Source organism: Coffea eugenioides, chromosome 2 (genome assembly GCF_003713205.1).
Source record: "Coffea eugenioides isolate CCC68of chromosome 2, Ceug_1.0, whole genome shotgun sequence".
NCBI classification, from domain to species: domain Eukaryota; kingdom Viridiplantae; phylum Streptophyta; class Magnoliopsida; order Gentianales; family Rubiaceae; genus Coffea; species Coffea eugenioides.
The window spans coordinates 78,492,936-78,510,935 of NC_040036.1; the positions used below are offsets into that span (position 1 = coordinate 78,492,936).

Sequence of the window (18,000 nt, forward strand, 5' to 3'; positions counted from 1 at the left end):
ACTCAAAAAGTCAGATCAGCCTCACTTTTTCCTCAATGTTAGACTTTGAGATTTTCTGAAAAAATCTCCTCAACAGGAGAATAATCCTGTCTCATGAAATATTTTGGCAAAATAGCGTCTGCACTTTTTTCTTTTCTTCTGATCCATGAGCGCGCAAATTGGTCAAAAAGATTTTGGTCACTTCACCCTCCACTGTTTTAAGCCTTGAGAGTCCCCCGTCCGCTCTTCACCACGTGAAAACAGAGAGAGCAAGAGAAAAACCAAGTCTCATGTCGTAATTTCAGTTCCTTTTGCAGAGACAGACGGCTACAACAACTGATTTTAAAAGATGGTTGCTTTTATGCAGCAATACACAATTCACAAGGCACTATATTTAGCTTCTTTGAATCAAGTTTGAAGCAGCCAAACAGATTCTCAGTCACTTTAGATGCAGTTTAGCTCACACCCTAGAGTTAGTAGTTATAAACAATGTCTGGGCCATGAAATCAATTTGGCATTGAAAATGTAGTAGTGTAGTGTGACGGGAAAATTGGGGCAGGACTTACCTGCTTAGCCTAAATGGGATTTCACCGAAAATGCAGAAATTACTTGCTTAGCCTAAATTTCAACCACATTGCCAAATTTAATGCACCACCAAGAGTAAACATATAAACAGAAATAGAAAAGCAATGTATTAGCACCGGATATATTTACACGAGAGAATTAATGTTAAGGGCTGGGATTTCTTCTTTTGCATCCCTTCCCAATGAATAGGTTCAGGTTCAATTATGCAGGAACCAGAGAATCATGTAGAGGTACAAGTAACCACTAGCACTAGGAGGGGCTAAGGATCCACTGGGCCTGCCACCGCGTCATCACTAGAGTCGTATTCATCTTCGCTTAGCTCCTCATCACTTGATTTCTCCTCGGGAACTGCTCCCACATCTTCTGGCTTGGCATATTTCTGACAATATTCTGCATGATCAATGCATGGGTGAATCGAACTATTTTTGCATGACCATGCAGGCAACAAGAGAGAAAGTATGTTCAACTCATAAAAAGATAAACTGTTCAATCGGGTAAAAAACTTTTCAAGTGCTGCCAGACTACTACAGAGTGGAACCAGTAAAGCTGGCAAAGGGGGTTGAGGCAAATTAATCATCCGAACCTGTGATAGCTAGACGAAACAGATACAAAGTCTGAAATTTTAAGAGCCCTTTGAATCAATATCCCGTGTGAGCTTAAGGCCCAGTATTGTCTTGCTCTATTGGCTGACAAGGCTAAAGGTACTTCATGGGAAAACATAAAACAGCAGTATATCCATGGATTGTTAACAGACAATTAACTGTTGGGTTAAAATGTAGTCATGACCGCCTTTTCATTTGTTTCCTCTCTTTCTGACCTCAAGCCAGGAACTGGTCGACAGACTGATTAACTCAATTCTAACAGCTATCAAAGAGAAATGAAACATAGCCGACAGTGGCAGAGATTCCACGATAGACAAATCTGCAGCTGCGTGTTTTTAACCTACCATTAAAGGTCACAGCATAATTAACATACTATACCTTTACTCGCATTTATCTTTTCCTTCTACCCACTCAGCCCTAAACCTACATGTGTTTTCTAGTGAGCATACTCATGCCAGGTCAGAACAGATAACATCATTCTTCAATCTTGTATGTTTTCCCGAGGACAGTGTGAAACAATCCTGCCTGAACAGAAAAAGTTAAAGATCTTTCATAGGATTCCCTTGCCATACAATGACTACAAAAGAGTCAGAACCATCTTAGTGACTACAAGAAACTTCCATATGTAATCATGAGGACTGAAAGGTGAAGTAGACTGAATTAGAATCCACTTAGTATCTCCATAAATCTGAAATATGATATTGTTGACAAGTTATCCCCTTAAGCTAAAGGGGCTGCTAATTGTAGCGCGCAGCATACTAGTGAATAGGAAAAGCACTCAATTAGTCCATGAAAATGAGCATAATCATGCAGCAGGAAAACTTATATCAATTTAATCAATAGGAGTGCATTTGCTTATCTGCTCAGATCAAATATTAAACAGCATCTAAAAAAAATCCAAAATAAGGTTATTGATTTTTCTGAGAAACATAAACCACAATAAAAGATTCCCATTTTCAGGCAGGCTTAGGTGGCACATGCTCATGGTTCATGTGGAAGTTTCATGTATTTTCTTTCAACTCTCAGATTTTGGGTGTGTGCTGTCTCCTAGATCCTTGATGCTTCCTTCAAAATAGTATAACAGACTAAAGATAAAGGCAAGCCCACTTTCAGATTTCAAGAGAACTGAACCAACATTGCAAAAGCAGAATGTTACATGGGAATACTGTTGAAAGCCGAATCCTACTTGGATCTCATTACCTATCTGCACTGCTTGAAAACCTAGCACAAGCTAATGCAATGTAATCATGATTCAAGCTTAGTATGTGAAATTGAACTGATAAACATCACGGAAACAAACTTTCACATGAATTCCCATAGATGTGTTGTATCTAGCTAATTCAAAGCAGGAGAAATTCCAAACAAAAACGTTTAAAGAGCATCGAAATTTTCATGGCCAAGATCACATCAACAATCTATTTTAAGTCTCATGATACTCAAATAATTTGAGAAAATTACAAGAATAATGTATAAGACCCGCATCAATTATATTTAAGGCTTGACTCATCTTATGTATTTTGACATATTCAAGAACTATGAGAAAATATCCTACTTGTATATATGTCAAACACACAGAGTAACAAATTAGGAAAGGAAAGCATATTCAGGATTTCTTACATTCCAAATCAAAAGGTACCTTTAACTCTTTGTTCGTAAGCAGTTTGATCACGCATCATCAAAGCAGCTGCCTCCCCATTCAAAGGGTCTGATGGGTTCGGATATAGAAGAAGCTGTGGGAGAAATACTTCGAATACATTTACCAGATCTACAAAGAACATGTTTCCAACATCAAATATACTACTTGGTCATTCAAAAAACAAGAAAGGGATAGATTGATTCATATGTTGAGATCAGCAAACTGAGAGAGTACGTAGTCCAAAAGAAATCTAAGAACTCAATATTATTACCAAACATCGGGCTCCATGTCTGATTAATTACATCTAAACAAACTGAGCCAGACCTGAAAGTATATATTCAACATCATCAAAGACTTCATTTTTTCAGATGACAGTAACGCTGGGATATCATCAAGCAGACAGTAATAGATTTTTGTAACTAAATACATACATCTCATCAACATTTGGGTGGTAGATCTTATTAATAAATCCTATGGATGGAGATTTGTAAGGGTAAGAATCTGGAAGCTCCACTCTGATTTTCCACGCCCCACCATGATAAGGACCTGGCACATTTCATTGAATGGTCTTAAAAAATGGTGAAAGCAAGAGAAAAAGGAAAAAAAAAGAAACTAAACAAAGTCTTGTTCAGAACAGAGAATTATGCTGGTTCCAGTATCTTCATCAGTAACTTTAATCACATGAACAATTTTTTCAGGTCTAATGCAAATGTCCACTGGGTAGAAAAAGGAAGCTCTTTTGACAGTGTCTGTAACAGCTAAAAGAGTTTCCATCCTTCTAGAATTGCTAAAGAACGACACATTTTAGTTAACAAACAAGACACAACCAACAATTCTAGTATGCACTTTCCCTAAATCTCGAACCAGAAATGGAGGGGTAAATAACCACGAGACAGAAAATAAAGGAAATAAATAAAATTTCAGCATGTGCTGCAACTGCAAGAATAACCTTTTCACTAATCAGATATCAACTATTTGCATCAATTTTGCATTGACTGAAGCAGAGCCATAAATTTTCTTTCTTTCGTTTTTACAGTAAATAATATTAACAGATGGTTCTCGTTGGCTGAACGAGATTTATTGGCAGATACATAAAAATTTTGAACAAGAGCTCAATCTAGAAAAGCACTATCAGCCAAGACAAAGAAAGAAAAGATCCAGAAATTGATATAACTGTCATTATAGAAAAGGGATGAAGTATTAACTGTCATTAGGTCCATGGAAATGGACATAGAATTCTTGCATGCCATCATTGATGATATCCACCTTGTAATCACTCATCATCCTGTACAAATGAACATTCAACAAAAAAAAAAAACCCAAAAAATTCAAAAACAGAAAAAAGCCCATAAATCGAAAAGTCAATCCAATCTAAGAAAAAGAAATCCAAAAAATTTAAAAGGATTGATCAGGGATTTAACAGTTTCATCAAGTCCATCTCCCTGCGTTTGCTTGGGGAAGACATGATTTTCGTCTTGATTCTTGGCACCGCTTTTAATCTCTTTTTGATGATTTTCTTCTGGTGGGGAGGAGGAGAAAAGGTGACGCAAAAAAGGGAAGAAATAAGTTACTTCAAGTCTTCAACAACTCAGATAAGCAAAAGAAGAGCCGACACAAGAAAGAAAGAAAAAGAGTAGGATCAGAACTTATCAGAGAGAGGGAATAGTAGTAATAGAATATTCATGGATTATGATACTAACCCCTGTGATATACTTTAATTAGAAAGATTAAATTTTGGAATAGAAATTTTAATTTTGATCAAAGCATAATGAGCCTTCCATTTTCAAGATTCCTTTCCTCTTGTATGCTGTAATCCTTTGAGGTAGTGACACCTTTCTTCCTCTTCTTCTTGCCATTATTACGTTGCCACGCAAACCTTTAAATAATACTACTCAACAGTCGTATTAGATTTTATTTCCCAAAAAATAGAATAAATCCTTCCTACACCTGATAAGATCACTGTGTCGACATGGTGTCTTGTTCCTTTCCAGAATCACTAATAAATACTACTACTCTTTTCCTTTCTTCTTCTTCTTTTTTTTTTTTCATTTTTGAAGAAGTTACTTGTAAATGGTTTGTTTTCTTGATATGTTATACTCCTCCGTCCCACTTTGATAATCCTGATTTTTTTTCACACAATTTAAGAAAAAGTAATTAATTATGTTGGAACAATCAATTTAAGTAGTTATTTTCCTAAAATACCCTCACATTAATTAAAGTACAACTTTATGGGAACTTGAATTGATAGTAAAAAAAGAATCAACTCTCATTAAATGGGGTAGGTTTATAGTAACAACAACTTACACTGAATAAGGATATTTTAGGAAAATTAAAATATAACTACATTCTTCAATTGGAAAATGGACTACAATTTGGGACAGACGAAAAAGAAAAACAGGACTATCAAAGTGGGACGGAGGGAGTATTATCTGGTTAAGGTATTTACGGAGCTGTCTGGATCAAATTCTAAAATTACTATCATTATAGATATGATAAATTGAAAAATAATAACTAAGTTTAATTTACAAAATTAAAGACTAATAACTAATGTACCAGTACATAAGTACCTAATTTACCGGTACAAGATTTTTTTTTTGTTGAACTACAAAATTGAAACCAAGTTAAAAAGATTCTAACACTAGATTTTCGCATATAGCTTAACAAAATTAATTTTTATTTTATTTTATTGGTTAATTAGTAACTCAGGTGGCATGAGTCAGATGTGAGTTATTATTATTGTTTAAAGTGAACCATTATTTTGTTTCTTTTTTAGCAAAATTTGTGTTTGGATTGCATTTTCTAGGATTTTTTGTAGAAAAAATACTGTAGCGATCTGATGTATGTGAGGAAAAAGGTAATAGGGAAACGTGAACACGGAAAACGACGCAATTTTCCGGCACAAAAAATGGCTATCAAAACAATTACTAATTTAATAAACACATGACTGCTTGTGATTATATTGGTCAACTGATTATTTTCTCAAATATATTTGTTTACATCATCATTACAATTTTCAATACACCTTTTTATCTTCTCAATTACCTTTTTATCTCACATACATCACATCACAAAAAGTGCTACAGTAAAATATCTCAAATAACTTACAATCCAAACAAACTTTGCCTTGTTTGGATTGCATTTTTCTGGATTATTTGTAGAAAAATTACTATAACGATTTGATATATGTGAGGTAAAAATATGATTGAAAAATATGTTGTTTGAAAAATGGCAAGCAACCAAGAAAGTTGACAACATGACTTCCCAACTCTTTTCTGTGCATATCCTCCAATGGTCACATTCCTCGTGCATCAAGAAAGCTGTTCAGCAATTACTCCAATCCAGCCTAATTCCAACCAACTTGTTAGAACAATTCTTCTGGCTTCAATGCAAGTAAAAAGCAAACTCAATAATGGGATTCACTTCCAAGTACACTAACCAAGCAAGCAGTTGATCTTATATGTACAAATTTCAAGCCTGATCTTACGGAAATCAAACAGTAGTGTGGGATGACTGAATCAATTGTGCAAAGCATTTGCGGATTCTGTTGTTTGAACAGCAAATCTTTAGATATGCATATGAGCATGAACTGACTTTTGTTTTGGCTGCTTGATTCTAAGTACAGATTTTTCCACTCTCAAAATGAGCCCAATAAGACAGAATATTTATCCTGCCAGATTTTTGGCACTACACTCAACATAGACGTCAATTCTTTCTTCCCACTGCTCCTGAACCTAAATTTGAGGCTTGATCATGTGATCATTCAAGATTCATTTTTTTCTTTTGGGATTCTACTTCACTTGATAAGCTGCCAAAGTAGCTTAAACCGTCATGGGGTCTTCTGATGGATAGTGGAAAAGCGCCAAAACAGAGGGTTGAAAAGGTTGTCTGCTGTACAATTCTGTTTCCTGAATCAGCGTGTGCCGTCCAAGGTGAATCCAGCTAATTAGACAACTTATTAGGCGGAAAAAACAAAGGGAAAGGGAGATAGAGGGGTGGAGAAAAGACCCAAGCGAATTAGTTGGCCACCACCTATCTCATCAAAAGTTGTTATTTAAAGTGACTTCTCTTAAATCTATATGATTCACGGTAACTTAGTTTTCATCGATTTCCGTGATTCCGTTGCATCATTTTAGGACTGTTCACGAATCGGCTCACATGCAGCTCGAATACGAGCTCGACTCGAGCTCGGTCAATATCGAGTTCGAGCTAATCAAGTCGAGTTCGAATTCGAGTTCGAGTTCAAAAACATTAAACTCGTTGGCTTACGAGCGGTTTGCAAGCACGATTATATTTTTTTTTTATTTTTTATTTTAATAGTAAAATTACATATATATTTCTAATATTTTATTATTTCTTAAAAATTATTATTTTATTCATTTTTAAAAATAAAAAAATTTATTTTTTATTTTTTAAAAATGAAATAATTATTATTTTTTAATTTTTTAAACTCGAGGTCGAGCTTGACATTTTGAGCTCGAGTTCGAACTTCATAAAATTAACTGGAGGCTCGGTTTGATTAGATCAAAGGTCGACTCAACTCGACTCGTTTGCACCCCTAGATCACCCTCTTAATATAAGTTAAAGTAAGAGGATCACCCCTTCGTATGAGTTAAAATAAATCATGTCGAATTATCCCTTTAATATAGATTAAAGTAAGAGGATCATTCCTTTAATATAAGTTAAAGTAAGAGTAGATATAAATAGTGACGATAGGCGACAAAAAAAAAAAAAGAAAAAAGAAGTTCGAGAGTCATTGCATTATTCCTGTCGACATGACTCAAACTTCAAATTTGGCAGCTGCCATTCTATTTAAGAATGACAAAGTGAATCGCAGTTAATCTACCCAATGGGGAGAGAAAGCCCTCTCAATTCTACTGCGACGAGTTACTAATTAGTATAAATTTAAAAGATTTAATATAAAATTAAAGTAGAGATATATACTAATTAATAGAAATATGATGGTTATGGCTAGAGTGACATAGAGAAAGCCCTCTCAATTCTACTGCGACGAGTTACTAATTAATTTTAAAAGATTTGTAGAGTATATACTATATAGAAATATGATGGTTTGGCTAGTGAATAGCGAATGGCACAAGTCAAGAGACTTTTTCAACCATAAGAAACACACACACCCGGATCTAAGGTGAATCCACCAGTTTACCAAAAGGCAATTGCTGACTTCTGGGTAAAGTCAAGAGACGCTTCAAGTATTAATTTTTTTAACACAAAAAAAAAAAATTAGAGAAAGTGTTTATATGCAGAGTATAATATAAATATAAGTGTGTGTTCACATAATAAGTTAGGCATAATGTCAGACTAATCTTGATCATATTATAGGCAGAATGGGCAGAAAGGAATCAGAGTACTTTTATTCTTACTTTTAATCATTTCAACCATTCCCTTTTTTTTTTTTTTTTTTTTGAGATTCCGTCACCAATATAGTCATTATTCATTAAATACTGTCATAGAGACTGAGTAAGCAATCGGACTTTTCTTGAACTTAAGCCAAAGTTACATGTGTCACAATTTTTTTGAAAAACATGAACCGCACAATTAAGTGAACCGCACAATTTGGAGTGCCGTGTAATCAACAAATTGTTAAGCGTGAGAAATGGATTTGGTGTTAACATTGATTATCATTTTATTTAATTATTTATCTATTTTTATTTTTAACTATTTAAGTATTTGCTTTGAACATAATTAACCCTAAATATTATAATTATCAATATAAAATTATTCTATGAAAATTTTTTAAAAGATTAAAGTTTGGTTCAGTAAAAAAAAAAAATTATTTAAAATATCTGACCATAAATATTATGTATTTTTTGATTTCACACGCATTGGATGTGCATTGAGCACTAGTATAATAAAAACCTACCATGCTACATTCCACTGTATTGCACAAAAGGGGTATTGTAGATTCTTCTACAAATGAAATCGACCTTAGCTGAATTTTTTGGCCATTGTGGAACTCACGAATGAAACGATCAAATGGAACCAGAATGTACAAAAGATAAAATTTGTGAGCTCCATTATCTCATTGAGATCGGGAGACTGAATTGTATTTGTTATTATACCAAACCATGACGGGATTTAATGTTTTCCCTGAACAGTGTTGCTCATATACCTATTTTTCTTAACTTGAATTTTCTCAACAAAAAAAAAAAAAACTGTTGTTGATATTCAAAGCTAATTTATAATATTTTTTATGCGATGAAAAAAATAATTAATTTTGGGAAACTAGTACGACGCTCAAACCACTTTTAAACTCCATGGCCCTCAGGAAATTAAGGGTATGGTTGGGGTTGTGGTAATTTATTGAAAAACATTTCACCAATAGAGTTTTTAATAAAAACACTTATTAAGTATTTAAGGGCTTTTAAATGTATTGTTTGAATATATAGTTTAATAAACACTTATTGTATTGAATAGTGTAAAATTTAAAATTTTTTAAATATATTTATCTTTTATTTAGTTCATAATATAAGATGAAATCATTAAATTTAATGTTTTACTTTTTAAAACATAAAAACTATTTTGATAGTACTAAATTTGAACTTTTGCTAAAAGTACTTTTAATACGAAAAGTTTCACTCCTAATTTTATGCGATGATATTCACCAAACATCTTTAAAGTATTTTTAATATCCAAAAGTGTTTTTTTATCAGAACCACCACAACCCAAACGGGCCTAAGACAATGATACTAGAATTTTTACTCTCTTGACCTCACCATCCCTTCCTTCATTTTTCACCTGCACTCTTGTTCCCAACACTACACAATCTGATACACAAATTTAAGTATATCCAACGTAAAAAAAGAAAGAAACTCAAATTCAGATTTTCTCTAAGGTGCTTTTCAGTTTCTTATTTTGTTTTCTTGTACAGCATCTTTTTCAAATCAAATTGGAAAATGTTCAACCCTAGAAAACACTTGAAATGCAGTATATACTATAGGGTACATAGGTTTTCCCTGTTCATCTGGAAATAAACACAGATATAGGATCTCATCTTGCTATATATAGAGTACAAGGGATTTTTTTCCCCCCATAGATTTGTTAAAAACTAACCTGGCTATAGGATATTATTTTCTTTACAATCAAAAGTAGAATGACAATTTCAAATGGTACTGTTCTGAGTTAAGATCAAACCCACTGCTCTATTTTAAAGCTCACAGATTGAGCAACTACATGCTGCATATGTTGTTATTTCTTGTTTGCAATTTTTTTTTTAAATTTTTTTCCTTTGAAGGCCTTTTTCCCCGTTTGAAGCCCATAATTTGGGTTTCTTTTCTTAAGAAGTTCAAGTGATCCACTGGAAAGTCAAATTTGGGCTGTCCAAAAGTTTGATTAGATCGCCCAATTTCAGCCCAGTTCCATCCTCGACAAGGCAATTTGATACGCGCCACAATCGCATTGGTTTAGGACCTTTTTAGGTTGGGCAGTTCAGTCAAATTTTGGGTTCACAGAAAATTTCTCCCCTCTCCCTCTCTTTTTCATTTTTATTTTTCCAAGAAACAAGAACTTGTGAGGACAAGAAATCACTGCTCTCGTGATCAGCAATAATTTAGGCATTGCAATCGGGGCGGGGGAATTTTTTCTCCCGTTTACAATGTTGTAAAAACCGGACCGTTAATTGAACCGGTAAAGTGAAAGGGTCGAGGTTCAACCGGTCGGACCGGGTCAATTCCGGTTCAATGAATTTTTTAAAAAATAATTTATATAAATATATATATGCACAAAATAAGACATGGAATGGACTAATTTAATACTTTATATGATGAAAAGTTTACTATTTTTTAATAATTTGGATTTTTAAAAATAAAAATTTTAAATTATAAGTTAAAACAAATAAATTTCATCCCAATTTCACTTATATCTAAATCCAACCCAAAAATATCACAATATTTTGAAATTATACAAAATTCACGTCTATGAGAATTTAGATATTGTGAACTTAAATTTTAATTTACGTTTTGGAATTTAGAGATTGCATTTTAAAAAAGAAAGTTTGGAGTTCGAAGGAAGTCAAGAGAATCGAAAATAGAAATGTAAACTTGATAAGAAACTAAAAATGAGATAAAAGTGAGTGGTTGTGGCATTAAATAATTTGGGTTAAAGAAAAATAATTCTTTTTTAACTTTTTCCAATTTAATGGACAAAAACAAAATTAAAAGATGGAAGAAAACATCAATAAATTAAAAATAAAGAGGTTTGATTAAAAAGGGAGTGACAAAAGAAAAGAGGATAGAGAGAGAGTTGAAGATTAAAAAGAAAGAGCCATGAGAGGATGAGATTTTGTAAGAAAAATGGAAAAAAGAAATATGAGTGTTTGTTTTACATAAATGAGTTATAAAAAAAAAACTAATAAGATGTGATGGTGCAACGGTTAATACATTGGTCTTCTATTACAAAGTTCTTGAGTTTGAATCTTGATAGCTGCATTTTGCAAAATTTAAATAAAAAAAAGGAAAGTTGAAAATCAGAAACCACCGATTCAATCCGGTTCGGCGGTTTTCACGGTTCGATCGATTTTTGACCGATTTTCTGACAAAGTCAACAATGACATAGAACTGAATTGGTGCCATAGCCGGTTCGAAACATTGCCCATTTAGAAACGAGGCAGGGGCAGGGGATTCCCCCACCTTGTCATCTGTCAAAAAAATAATAAATAAAAAAATAAATAAATGTATGTATATAATTATATATAATATTTAATTTAATTAGTTACAAACTTATAATAATGATATTATTAGTTATATGTATTACATAATAAATTTTAGTGTATGTAATATAATTGATATTATCAATTATACTAATAATTATATATGTCTACTAATAGAAATCATTAATAGTTATACTAATTAACTAATACATTTATACTAAATTTCTAATTACACTTAATACAATAACACTTTTTTTCTCAAAAAAAATACAATAATGACTTAATAATTATATTTGTGTCAAAAGTAAAAACTTGACTACTTTACCTATATTTATTTCATGATGTTATATTGTATTAAAATAACTCGTGTTTGACTATTTTTATGGATCTCAATTGTGAAATTATAATGAACAATAACTTGATAATATGTTGATATTTTAGTACTTAATTATTTGTTAAAATTTGACTATAAAAAAATTAAATGATAACTTTTTATTAACTCCGCGAGAAAAACAGCAAATAAATCAACACTTAAATCCTTGCTATCACTACTATTTTCATCAAACGACACAACTACTGAGAGGTGGGAGAAGTGGGGGGCGGGGGGTCCAAGGGGAATTAGTGGACAGCAGGCGGGAGAGGGGTTCTCGGCCTCAACCCTGCCCCGTTGCCAGCCCTACAAGAATTAGAAGTATATCTTGAGAAATCATACAGCAGGTACATTAGAGTAAAATTTGCATTAAATTGAAGTAAACTTTTCACTGTGCTTTTCCACAGTCATTAAAGGTAGTTCTAGCTATGTTATGTCTTGAGAAGTAAAAACGAAACTTTACCAGCAAAATGCAATCTGCACAACCATCTATGGTATATTCTAAATTGCCGAACAAAAGCAACAAAAAAGTCTTCCGCAATTTACACTTTGAACAGAACCGTTGACGCAGATTTGCCAATTTATCCTTCCCCATGCTATCATCCTATATTCAGATGTGGCTTCTTCGGCGAACAAAAGATTGAGCCAGGAGGTTTGGCACTACCGTAGCTGGACTCTGATTCATCATCATCACTGTTGATGTCAGTTGGTGTTACTCTGTTCTGGTAACCTCTGCGATGGAGAAGGCAGACATTGAAGTAGTAGCTTACCAGTGATTCCCTACTTCTGTTTGGAAAAGCTTTAACAATTTCATGCCAGAAACACTTGCCAAGAGACAAAGGGTTTGACTTCACTATATTATGGAACTTCTTCTCTTCTTCCTTTGTCCAAGAAAGTGCAACATCTTCACCCATATTGTCGAATTTCCATCGATAAAATGCAGGCCCCAACTCAAGTTTCACCCTCGTCCTCTTTTCAGAGACGTGGAACCTAACACATTCCAAGGAACCAGGAATTTGGCAACCACATGAATCTAGTCTTCCCTTTCCAATGCGTTCCCTTTCAATTAAGTTTCTATTTTGTTCTACTCTTACAAGTGGCCAATATTGGGTACCTAGCCACTTAGAATCGCTTTCACAAGCCTTCCCAGTCCATTCTGGAACATCTGCTTGAAATTGTGGCCCCAAAGGAATACGCTTTTTCCGATGACGACGACTCCCCACAAAATCAGCTTCTGAATCTGAAGAGGAATCAGACTGTGTGTCATTGAACTCCTCATCACTTTGAGTACCAGAAGAACACGACTCTGAGAAATTCCGGGCCCTTGACTTTTTTGAAGGATCTTTTGCAGAAAGTAGCCTCTGGCTGAATCTCTGTCTCTCAGAACCAACTTGATCATCATACAAGACTGGATGCATCTTTTGTTTCTTCTGCAAACACAAAAATCATCATCTGCTGCTCAACAATTTTAATCGCATATGCACAAAAGACGACAACAGGACATGACTATAAAAGGAAGAATTCAATTAAGTTGAAAAATTCATTTCAGCTATAAAATGTAACAGAGCTCGATCATATTAGTGGCAAGAAAAGGACAATTGGTCACATCTTGAGATCGTAAAATGGATGTATAAAGAAAACCTTAGGCAAAATTAAAATGGTATGTTTCTGCCATTATCCACAGCAGATTAGTGTCCTTCCTTTTGTGAAGTCTATAACAATGCAAATACATATTCCTTCAAACGAGTACAGATTACTGAACACAGAAGAGTCAAAAAGAGTCCAACTGAACTCAAACTTTTCCTCGTATAAGAAAACAAGCAGGTGAACTGAGTAATCATGAATAATGGTATAAGGAAAACTGAAGGCTGAGGCAGGTGATGTTTACTGCACTTCACTGTTGCTTTTCCCTAGTGTGAATGCCATTGTAATCACTTAGCAAAACAGAAGGCACGAGAAATGCCAAAAATGTTTGAGGTGAAAATATATATGCTGATTAAGAAGTAACTCATTTGACAATTTTGTCCTTCCAGTTCTAGATGAGGATAAATAGTGGAATTAAACTGCAAATCCTCAATTAGATTTTTCACCTAAAACCCACAACACTCTCAAGTAATATCTGATCGTCATACCTGCCTGGCAGCAACCCAATTCATACACAAGTGCAGTAAACATGATTCATGCTTGCTCAGTAGAAACCCACATCAAAATGCAGCAATCTATATATTATGGTAAGAGAAAGAGAGAAAGATAGAAGCTACTGCAAACAGCATGTGAAAAGATGTAACTCAAGAAAGGAATTAGCCTATAAGTCAAGCTATAACAGAGAAATAGGAATTAGCCATCACGAAATATTCAGGAGTGTACTTTGCTAAGTTAAGTTACACTGCTAGATTCTTGTTGACCTACGTTGTTAATATGATATTTATTTTGGGCGCATGCGTGATTGGATTAGGTGGGCTGAGTTGCACCAGAATTAGAAGTCTCATGATTCCCAGGACTCCTTCCAAAAACAGATATTACATGTTTGGTAAGATTCAGTAATTGACAAGAAGCATATTTATTTCACGAGACAAATAAGTGAATTCTGTAATCTAATACAACCTAATTATTAGTGATGAGAATGGCCAACAAACGTAGTGGGAGAGTTGTATTAGGAAAAAAATAACCTGAAACAATTTAGTATATCCACATTCCTAAGAACAGTTAGATAAAATTCTTTCCTAGTTAAGTGGAGTTTCATGGATCTTTTGGCAATAACTTACTCCAACAATTACTGTATGGTCCATGTATAAAGCTCCATAATACGACAGAAGTTAGTGTTGCAGGGGAATTACTCCAAAGCCAGTCTTGATATTTTTACGTTGAAGATGTGTTATAAGATAGGCCATTAAAGGCTGATGCCTCTGATTTTTGCTTTGATCAAAGAAAATACCTGCGGCCCTATTTAATGAACAGCTTATTAATCATGTTAACCCCAGACTTACATCAACAAAAAAGAGAGCCAAAATGAAGAACCATGTATAATATCTATGCAGCATAAGCTGACTGACAATGAAGAAAAATTCAAAACAAATTTCATTCAGACTTTCACCTTTTATGTTCATCTTGATACTTGTATACACAAAGGATACAAAACTGTCAGTGTATACCTGCAAAATTGAATGTTGATCACTTGACTCGGAGTTCCTTTTTGACATCATTGCCTCTCGAACCAACAGAGCCTGTTTCCAGACCAAGTCATTTGCGTAATACTTCCACTTGGACTTATCTGGTAAGAACCCAATTGCCGGATCACAGGGATCCCTCGCAACCCTGTTAATCCATTTCAGCATGCTCAAGTAGCTCTCCCGCCTCCTCTTTCTCCTAACAAGATCTTCCTTCCTACTACTCGAATCCAATTGTGTATCACCATCCTCTATCCTTCTTTCTTCCCTAATGCCAACCTCAAAAAGATTATCAACACCATCAGGTTTTTCCTCTACATCAAAACTCACAAAACCACACTCGCCTCCATCATCAGCAGCACTAGTTTTGTCTCCATCCTCAGCATCTCCATTTAATTTGACGAGGCCTCCAACTTCATCAAGTCTAGCAAATTTTCCACCACTTTCAAAATCGAACTCCTTTTTCTTCAACTCCACACTCATAACTTCTCCATCTTTCTTCTTGTTATCTACAATCCCTGATAAAAACCCCTTCAAATCAGACTCCAAATCCATGAGCAACTCTTTTAAAATATCCAAACCACTCTCGTTCGCTCCTCTTTCTGAACTCTCACCTCTAACTACTCTCTGCAAAGATTTATCTAATGTATCCAAATACTTCACATAAACCAACTTCAAAGCCGAAGCTGAACTTGAATCAACTCCACATTCCAGAGCCACCGAACCCCATTGCCCAGTTTTTGAAACCTTCTCAAGTCCACCTCTATCTCTAACATTTAAGTAAACTTTAAACAAATCTACAGATTGCCCATTACCCAGCATTGGAGGCAATGGTCTAAAACACAGAATCCCAAAAGATTTTTTGAGAAAAACAGGCAAAAATTCATCGAATGAAGACTTAAGATTACCACTGGAACCTTTCTCTTCTTCTCGTTTTGCAGCAGTTGCACTAGCACTGACAGACCCTTTAGAAACAGGGCTGTTATGATCCAACCAGGAAGGCTGCTTCGCTTCTTCAACTTTCCGGTTAAATTTGAAGCTTTCTAGACCTGACCCATCAACTCTCTTCAACCACCCTGCCATTAATTTGTGAATTCAAGCCCTAAAAACAACTCATTACATTCATCCACAAAGCGAAGCCTATGCCAAAACAAAACAAACAAACCAAAAAAAAAAAATGATGACAATAATAGTACTTCACATGGTGTATGATTGTGCAGTGTGTGTGTGAAATGAGTGTGCGCAAGTGTGTGAAGAAATGGGCGGGACAAATCCAAAGAAGGGTTTTGGAGCTTAAGCGACGGAATCAATCAAGTGGGTTTGTAAGGAGAAATGGGTTTCTTTGGCGGGAAGTTTTGATACATCAGATTATCTGGGGGAAAAATAAATTTTTTTCGGACCCCAAGAATTCGAGTGCCGCTCTCTCTCTCTCTAGAAAATGCCCAAGAGAGAGAAAGAGGGAAGAGGGGGAGACGGGGTCGGGGGGTCAGGGAAAGGAAATCAAAGCTTGGGTTTTTCTTTTTTTTTTTTTAAATTTTCCTTCCTAAGGTTTGAACAGAACCAGGCCCTTCCGTAGAAAACCCAAAAATAATTGCAAATAAAAAAAAGAATTCCGTAGAAAACCCAAAAATAATTGCAAATAAAAAAAAGAATACAGATAATTATTCTGAGGGCTACTAGGGAAAGGGAAAAAAAAGAGGGGAAAAGAAGAGAAACGTACCAGTGTAAATTTGAGAGGATGGGATTTGGGATGTTGATTTCGATTTGTTTTTGTTTTGTTTTCCTGTGGAGAGGGTGTTAAGACCAAATATTTGGAGAAGGGGACCCTAAAGCCTAAAAGAACGACTTTTTTCCGCTCTCGAGACTTGAGAAATAAGAAGAGAGAATTGAGAGAGTTGTTATTGTCGATTTCTCTCGGACGGGTAAAGACTTGAAGAGTGACTCTAAAGAATGGACTTTTGTTTTCTCTCTTTTGATGCCTAATATTCTAGGAGATTTGTATCGGTAGTCCAAACCTAATTTTAGGGTGTTTCAACCCCAAAAAAAAAAACCCTAAAATTAATTTTAGGGTTTTTGTGGGGGTTAAAAGAAAGAAGAGAAAAGCAAAAAGAAAAGGATGGGGATGTTAAATTGAGAGTTGGGATATTTGGGAGGTGGAATTTGGGATGGGAAGAGATAGATCTAGATTTGTAACGGAAGGGAGACAAAATATACTAAGGGGTCTACGATTTGTGTTTTCTAAGGATTGTGAAAGAAGACTTCAAAAAAGGATTGTCAAAAGAATGGAGAAAACACTTATTTATAGGTGAAACTTTTGGATTGGCTTACTATGGTTTGTTAGACTAAGGTACTGAGTTGGTGATGGGTTGAGTAGAAAGGATTTTGGGCAAACAAATTCTTATGGCTGGTCAATTGGCTTTGTCCTTGATGGATTAATGGGTCTTTTTCCCGAGTTAGTGCAACTATGACAATTTTATAAGTAGTACTAAAGACAAAATTTTTTAATGAAAGAAACAAGTTTTTTTTTAAAAAATAATTTTTTGGTAAGCATAAGTTTTTTTGTTCTTTTTTTTTTAAGATCAAAAGAACATAGTGAGGTATTGGTAAAAGATGAAAAAGAGAGTAAGGTCTTACGGTGAATCTTTCATTGTGATTTCATATGAACAGCAAGAGAAAAATGTTAATGTCTTGAATCCAAATTAATGGTGTATATAGATTTTCACCAACAAGTACATGCTCCACCTTTTCAAAATGAGGTTATAAGTTGATTAAATTGTCAAACTTTTCAACTGTGTGAAGTTGAAGCCCCTTCGTATATTTCAGTCAATTGATTTGATTTGGACCTTTTTTTTTCTCCAGAAACGATAAGTGATTTTATTAATAGTGACTATATAAACTATACAACTGATTAAATTATCAAACTTTTCAATAGTGTAAAGTTGAAGCCCCTTCGTATATTTCAGTGAATTGCTTTGGTTTGGACCATTTTTTCCTCCGGA

At 34.5% G+C, this 18,000-nt stretch overlaps 2 protein-coding genes across 4 annotated transcripts; both read right to left on the minus strand.

Annotated features, from left to right (window-relative positions):
* Window positions 1–640: 640 nt before the first annotated feature.
* On the minus strand, window positions 641–4,661 carry LOC113762732 (ubiquitin-conjugating enzyme E2-23 kDa). 2 transcript variants are annotated; one of them, XM_027306302.1, is made up of 7 exons: window positions 4,503–4,661; window positions 4,224–4,321; window positions 4,008–4,087; window positions 3,234–3,348; window positions 3,074–3,126; window positions 2,803–2,931; window positions 641–954 (listed from the first exon to the last, which is right to left on the minus strand). In XM_027306302.1, exons 2-7 carry the CDS (start codon window positions 4,265–4,267, stop codon window positions 824–826), a joined length of 552 nt encoding a protein of 183 aa, XP_027162103.1. In that variant the 5' UTR covers window positions 4,268–4,321; window positions 4,503–4,661; the 3' UTR covers window positions 641–823. The 2 variants fall into 2 exon arrangements, with proteins under 2 accessions (XP_027162103.1, XP_027162102.1); XM_027306301.1 differs by lacking the exon at window positions 4,503–4,661 and having other exon boundaries at window positions 4,224–4,496.
* Window positions 4,662–12,186: 7,525 nt separating this feature from the next.
* Window positions 12,187–16,865, minus strand: LOC113760484 (AT-rich interactive domain-containing protein 1). 2 transcript variants are annotated; one of them, XM_027303077.1, is made up of 3 exons: window positions 16,722–16,865; window positions 14,987–16,103; window positions 12,187–13,264 (listed from the first exon to the last, which is right to left on the minus strand). In XM_027303077.1, exons 2-3 carry the CDS (start codon window positions 16,082–16,084, stop codon window positions 12,434–12,436), a joined length of 1,929 nt encoding a protein of 642 aa, XP_027158878.1. In that variant the 5' UTR covers window positions 16,085–16,103; window positions 16,722–16,865; the 3' UTR covers window positions 12,187–12,433. The 2 variants fall into 2 exon arrangements, with proteins under 2 accessions (XP_027158878.1, XP_027158877.1); XM_027303076.1 differs by lacking the exon at window positions 16,722–16,865 and having other exon boundaries at window positions 14,987–16,438.
* Window positions 16,866–18,000: the final 1,135 nt, after the last annotated feature.